The 7,500-nt window shown below is 50.5% G+C and overlaps 1 protein-coding gene across 1 annotated transcript in view; it reads left to right on the top strand.

The window, feature by feature from the left end:
- Positions 1-7,500, top strand: part of ism2a (isthmin 2a) — a gene marked incomplete at both ends in the record, with an annotated part of 53,270 nt that overhangs the window by 25,499 nt on the left and 20,271 nt on the right. The window contains one exon of the mRNA XM_084438335.1: positions 4,855-5,103. Coding sequence (XP_084294461.1) covers positions 4,855-5,103 — 249 coding nt within the window. The remainder of the gene's footprint in view (positions 1-4,854; positions 5,104-7,500) is intronic.

The following is a 7,500-nucleotide window of genomic DNA, read 5'->3' as shown; positions in this document are numbered from 1 at the left end:
AGATTTTCCTGACTGTTCGCATAACCGTCATGTCGACAAATGTTATTTTTATGAGGAGGAGATGGCATGCAAATGACTTCAAAGGCTTCACATTTAAATTGGCCTGTTTGCTTTTGGCTCAGAGTTTGGTTTTAAGCTTTTCTTTACAACCTGGTTGTTGAGGTAAAAGCAGGACTGAACGAGCCCTTAAGCGCCAAATAGCCTCTAGTAATATTATCAATGTGCGTCCTCACAAGGGTTAGGGTTAGGGTTAGGGTTAAGGTTAACCAGGCCAACCTAGTTTAGTGGAACCTAGTATACTAGACCTATTAGGTCAGTATATGACCCAAGAATGTTTATTCATCATAATGACTGAATCTACATGTACAGTTCATTACAGTACAGTAAACAAGCCCAGTGTAGTCTAGTACAGTAAAACCCCGATTCCACTTTGCAATTGATTCCTTTAAAGAGTTTCTGCTTGGTTTCAGCAGCTGTTCTGGGTGTGAAAGGTAAAGCATGAAACCATGTGATCCCCTGTATCTAGACTAGATGGGGCTCAGTGCGGGGCCAGCGTGCGGTGGCCATCCCATAATCAACTTCATGGTGACAGTGTATTCTCTTAGAGACAGAGAGAGAGAGGGAGGGAGGGAGAGGGAGGGAGGGGGGTAGTGTATTCTCTTAGAGAGAGAGAGAGAGAGAGGGAGGGAGGGAGAGGGAGGGAGGGGGGTAGTGTATTCTCTTAGAGAGCGAGAGAGAGAGAGAGGGAGGGAGGGAGGGAGGGAGAGGGAGGGGGGTAGTGTATTCTCTTAGAGAGCGAGAGAGAGGGAGGGAGGGAGAGGGAGGGAGGGGGGTAGTGTATTCTCTTAGAGGGAGAGCGAGAGAGGGAGGGAGGGAGGGAGAGGGAGGGAGGGGGGTAGTGTATTCTCTTAGAGAGCGAGAGAGAGAGAGAGGGAGGGAGGGAGGGAGAGGGAGGGGGGTAGTGTATTCTCTTAGAGAGAGAGAGAGAGAGAGGGAGGGAGGGAGAGGGAGGGAGGGGGGTAGTGTATTCTCTTAGAGAGCGAGAGAGAGAGAGAGGGAGGGAGGGAGGGAGAGGGAGGGGGGTAGTGTATTATCTTAGAGAGAGAGAGAGAGAGGGAGGGAGGGAGGGAGAGGGAGGGGGGTAGTGTATTATCTTAGAGAGAGAGAGAGAGAGAGAGGGAGGGAGGGAGGGAGAGGGAGGGAGGGGGGTAGTGTATTCTCTTAGAGAGAGAGAGAGAGAGAGAGGGAGGGAGGGAGAGGGATGGGGGTATTGTGGGATTCCTATTAGTAATGAGGGTTTATGGAACACGTATGCCATTGGAATGTACTGTCTGTGCTTACCTGCCAACAGTATCTTTTTTGAGAGGAAGTTAAAATGTTCGTGGAGAACCCCATCCCACCCCTCCCTTCTCGTCTCCCCCACCTCTCCTCTCCTCTTCCCCTTCTCTCTTCTCCTCTTCCCCTCCTCTCTTCTCCTCCTGTCCTCTCCCCTCCCCCTTCTCTCCTCTCCTCTCCTCCCCTCTGCCATGGGTCATGAGTATGGAGCTTGTTAAGGCTGAAGGATAACTTTGTGTCCACCGTAGCGTGATCCAGCCGAACCCACGCCCGCTCGGTTCAGGTCCAGACCCGTAGCGTGTTCCAGCCGAACCCACGCCCGCTCGTTCAGGTCCAGACCCGTAGCGTGTTCCAGCCGAACCCACGTCAGTTCGGTTCAGGTCCAGACCCGTAGCGTGTTCCAGCCGAACCCACGCCAGTTCGGTTCAGGTCCAGACCCGTAGCGTGTTCCAGCCGAACCCGCGCCAGTTCGGTTCAGGTCCAGACCCGTAGCGTGTTCCAGCCGAACCCACGCCCGCTCGTTCAGGTCCAGACCCCTAATGGTTTTTCATCCTGACTCAGACACACGCGTTCCTCGTGTCCAGCTCACTTTCGACTTCTTTGACTCATTGAGTAGTCGGATCTCACCGGTGTGATCTAACCCTAACCCTAACCCTAACCCTAACCCTAACCCTAACCCTAACCCTGCTGCAAGGGATTTATTTGAACACCATAAGCTCCCTTTGAAAAAGCGCCAAGCCTAAACCTGCTCAGTGCACGGTGTTCACGGCTCATCTGGAGGGTTCATGGCTGCAATTCAGTGGAGTGCCATAGGTGGAATTTATCGTTTGTGAGAGAGGGAAATGGAGTGTGTGTGTGTGTGTGTGTGCGTGCATGCATGCGTGAAAGAGAGAAAGGTGGACAGAGAGAGTGTGTGTGTGTGTGTGAGAGAAGGAGAGAGAGTGTGTGTGTATGTGTGTGAGAGAGAGGCAGAGACAGAGAATGTGTGTGTGTGTGTGTGTGTGTGTGTGGGAAGGAGAGAGATGGGGGGGGGAGGGGGGGGGGGGGTGGACATCTGTTTTGCGTGTGCTTCAGACACAGTCCGAGACGTGAGTCAGGACAGGATACACATGATCAGAGAGAAGCCTTTAATCAGGCCAGACCCCACCTCAGATCCCGCCCCCACACCTCAGACCCCGCCCCCACACCTCAGACCCCCCTCCCACACCTCAGACCCCGCCCCCACACCTCAGACCCTGCCCCCACACCTCAGACCCTGCCCCCACACCTCAGACCCCCCCCCCACACCTCAGACCCTGCCCCCACACCTCAGACCCCCCTCCCACACCTCAGACCCTGCCCCCACACCTCAGACCCCCCGCCCACACCTCAGACCCCCCCCCCACACCTCAGACCCCCCGCCCACACCTCAGACCCCGCCCCCACACCTCAGACCCCCCCCCCACACCTCAGACCCCCCGCCCACACCTCAGACCCCGCCCCCACACCTCAGACCCCCCCCCCACACCTCAGACCCCGCCCCCACACCTCAGACCCCCCCACACCTCAGACCCCCCCCCACACCTCAGACCCCGCCCCCACACCTCAGACCCCCCCACACCTCAGACCCCGCCCCCACACCTCAGACCCCCCCACACCTCAGACCCCACCCCCACACCTCAGACCCTGCCCCCACACCTCAGACCCCGCCCCCACACCTCAGACCCCCCCACACCTCAGACCCCGCCCCCCCCCCCGACTCACTCCTCCATCCCACATCCATACATCCCCTCACTCTCCCTTCTCCCCTTCTACCTCTCCTTCCCCCTCTACCTTTCTCCTCCAACCATCCATCCATCCCACCATCCATCCATCCATCCATCCATCCATCCATCCATCCCTCCATCCCCCTACAGTCCCTCAAACCTCCTTCACCTCCCCTTCTTCCTCCCTCTTCCTCCCTTTAAACTCTTAGCTTTCCTCCTTTCACTCTCTTCCCAGGCTCATCTCCTTAATTCCCTACAACACCCCTCCCCTTGGCCTCTTACGGAACCACCCCCCCCACCCCCCCCCCCCCACCGTCCTCCTCCCCCCCCCCCCCTGCTCGTAGACCCTCCCCCTCAGGGGACCCTAGCTCATTGAGGCCGCCAGTTCACTTTCACTTTCTCTCCGCAGATCAGTCTGGCCTTCCAGCTATCTCCAACGATTTCTCTCCAATTACGTTTCGACTGGGCCAATCAGGGACTGTGTTCTGACTGCTGTTCTGCCCCTGATTGGTTCTCGTAGTTGATGTGTGAAAATGAAATACAGCGGTAACTTTAACGTTAGTAGAATAAACACAGACATAAGTTAACTTATTGCAGAAATAGACTCAATAACAACAATTAAACAAGAACAAAAGTATGCTCAGATTTTCTGGGAGGAAAAGACATTTTCGCTGTTCCTACGGCTGGGTTTGGTAAATGTTCTGTTACGCTGATCGGCTGAAGGAGTTGGTCTCTCAAGGCAGGCAGTCCACTCACAAGAGTAGTCATAGATAAGGGGAAGGCCAGACTGATCTGTGGAGAGAAACAGAATGTGAGCTGGCTGGATCAGGATAGGCTCACGAGGCTGGGTTGGACCCCACCACCTGTCCAAACCCCCATGCCAAATACCAGCAGGGCACCCAACAACACCATAAGGAAATCCAAATCTAGAGGTTACCCCAAATCTGCTCTTATCCAAGGGTGTGTGTGGTGGTCGTGGTGTGTCCTAGCCGGGTCCTACGCAGCTGATGTAGCGATGGAGAGTGGATCAGAACCGGGTCCAGACGGGACAGAGGTTCAGGGTTGGATGATGAACCTTCCTCTGGTTCAGACTCAGGGTCTCCTTAATAAAGTGAACCAGATGATGGAGTGTGTGTGTGTGTGTGTGTGTGTGTGTGTGTGTGTGTGTGTGTGTGTGTGTGTGTGTGTGTGTGTGTGCGTACCATCGCACCAACGCATACCATCTTGGGTCAGGCTCCAGGACCTCAGTCTGCTGCATCACTGTGGCTGGTTTGACTGATAATACCAACCAGCTGTGCTCTGACAGACAGACTCGCTTGCTGACTGACTGAAGGACTTATACTGCCTGGCTGGCTGACTGACTGACTGACTGACTGACTGACTGACTGACTGACTGACTAACTGACTAGTTCACTGGGAATAATGTCTGTCTGTCTGTGTGCATCCATCGCTTTGTATGTGTGGCAGTCTGTCCGAGGCAAGGTGGTGTGACAAACAGACATACGGACTCTTGTTACGATGTTTGGAATTCCACAGGAATTTCACTAGGCTCTCTGGAAATTTAAAACATATCCAAGAACCGCCTGACATAAAGTTTCATTTCACAGAGCATGCCCTAAATGTGTCAAACACTATGGACAGTGTGGACAAATTGAATCATTGATTGATTGATTAACTTAGAACATTCAGTGTTTTGTGCAATACCTGACATATATTTTAATCATGACAATTAAGCTTTGAATAGAAATTGGATCGATTTTCTAATTTTTCTCAGGCTATATCCGAGGACAGCCGAGGAAATGCCCGTCAGACTCTGGAGGACCTCCAGCAGCAGAACCAGCTCCAGACCCTCCCTCCCACCGCGGCCTCCCAGCGCCCCAGACACAGGTGGTCCCAGAGGCGCTCGGAGGGGGTTCTGCCCCAACCAGAACCAGAGGAGGACCCAGAACCCTTCATCCTGGACCTGAGGAACTTCCCTGAGCTGGCTAATGCTGACATGGGCTCCCAGAACCCCAACATACAGGTAGGGAGTTGTAGTTCTTTGTGGTTGGATTGTGTAATTGAACTGAAGCAGAGAAGGATGTTAGAAATCAACCTTGGTTCTGTACCTTGGTCCAAACTTTGACTAGAGTTCCCAAATCCTAAATCTTGTAAATGAAGTACAGTTTTTTCAGTCCAGCCTATTGCTAATGCTCTTTAATTAAATTATAGTCTACACTTATTTACTTACTTACGTAATCCTCTTGGTTCCTTGAGGAACATAAGGCTGCGACTATCTGCTTCCATCTGGTCCTGTCCTGTGCAGAATTTTGTGCCACAATATTAATTGACTTATAATGGCATATTTTAATCGGGTTCATCAAAGCCACAGGTTTGTGTTAAAAGCCAGCTCTGAAGAACTGAAGAACAGCAAAAGAACACTTGGTTAGGGCAAAGGCAGGTGCATTTGTGTTTGTGGATATTGAACTCAATGTCTCTCTTGAGTCTGTTACACCTCAGTAAGAATCTTCGTGTGTGATATCCTGATCTGATAAGCTTTCTGATGTTAGCAGCAAAGCAAATCTTTGCTAACGCAGTTAGCTCGCTAATCTGGGTGTATCCACTGCAAAGACCTCTGGATGTTTTTGATGGCAGTGCAAAGAACAACGATACTTAGGTAGAGGATTACCGTAAGCCTAGTTGAGTCCCAAGAACACAAAACACAAGCGTCTCATTCGCCACTTGCACAGAAAATATGGCACCATGCCCATATTAAATTATTCAACAATTATACCTCATTATTGTTGACAGCCAATTTATTTGGCGACAACCTCTTGCACCTGGTTTTGCAATAAATAATGTTGAGATTGTGTTTTGCCAGAGCGGTCCGGTCCAGCGCTGGTCGGAAGCCATTTTCTCCCTGGTTGATGATTTATTATGGCGGGTGCGGCTCTCTCAATGCAAAAACTGACCATTTTGATAGGTTCATTCTCAGCTATTTCAACATATTTCTGCATGAACCTTTGCACGCTAGCTTAAAATGGCAGTCTCACAACATCCCGAGCCAATGGGATCCCCTGGGTTAATGTGGGCAGCCCAGATTGGGCCTTCACTGGCCCGACATGGGCGCGTTTGCCGGGTGTAATCCATCCTGCATCCAAATGATCCATATCATCAGCATTTTTCACTGTTAAATCCACTCTGTTGAGTGTTTTGGATAAATGTTAGCTGACGGCTAAATAAAGATGGTTTAAAAGTTGAGGAACTTCCCTTTCTCTAAAAAGTTCTTGGAATCAAATGCAGCTCGTTGTGCTTCCAAGCTTCCATGATTTATCCAAACGTATTCTCGGAACCCAGAATCAAAATATCCTGCTAGCACGCTAGCGAAATTCACGTCTACAAAGTAATAGTGAGTAAGGTAAAGCCAGGACAACAAGCATCCCTGATTGGTAGATTTCTACACATTGTTTATTCTGGACGGAGGGTCCAGTGAAATCTCTGTCTGTTTTGGCTGAAGTAGCACTTTTTTGTTATGTTCCATATTTGTTCGTAGCTACTGTTTCTGACCTGCTAGCCAGCAGTGTAGTTTCTTAGCCTTGTAGTAGCCTTGTAGTTTGCCTTGCATTCATCAAGCTGTTTATCTTAGCCTTTTTTTCTCCCTCTAATACAGAGAAAATGTTGCAGTCTGAAATTAGACAGGGGAAAAGAGGGAGGTGGGTAAAAGGTTGGAATTGGAGGAAGGGGTTGTTCTCATTGAGTCTCAGTGCACCCCCCCCTCTCTCTCTCCCTCCTTCATTGCCTCCATCTTTCTTCACAGCTGTTTTGAGTCGGAGCGGCCTCTTAAATTACCCCATGCGAGACCTTTTACAGCGGGGTGCTTCAAGTCGGCCATGATGCCGAAACATCTGTACAGGGTTTAGAAAGGGGGCAAGACGGGAGGGGGGGGGGAGAAAAGAAACAAAAACAGCCAAATCCAGAAAGGCCAAAGGTTGCTGTATTATTTTAACGAGCTCTTTTTAATGTGCTCTCTGAGCGCCGATGTGCATCGCCCGCAAAGTGCCTTTTTAAACAAAAGTACCAGAGAGAGAAAAAACACGTGAGCGTTCCTTTATTTTTGGTATTACGATCGGGGTTTATGTGCACAAGTGGATTTGAAAGGAAATGAAGTTAGACTTTGGGGGAAAAAATGACATGAGAAATCCTGTATCCAGAAATTGAAAACTTTATATTTTCCATAACGAGGAAAACGTATCTCTCGTCCAAGTGGGACTTGGCCCATCTTCCTTTCTCCGTCTGAACCAGACAAAGCTATTTTGCTTTTATTAGTCTTTCTTTCGGGGCCAGCCACTAATATCCTCCAAAGGTTTAGTGGGGTTTTTACCTTGTTATCACGTCAGCTGGAATTCAGGGGTTTTGACTGTGGAGGGTCAAAGTGTGAGAA

The sequence above is a fragment of the Borostomias antarcticus genome (assembly GCF_949987555.1).
Source record: "Borostomias antarcticus genome assembly, chromosome: 5".
NCBI lineage: Eukaryota > Metazoa > Chordata > Actinopteri > Stomiiformes > Stomiidae > Borostomias > Borostomias antarcticus.
This window is presented reverse-complemented; position numbering and strand designations above follow the sequence as displayed.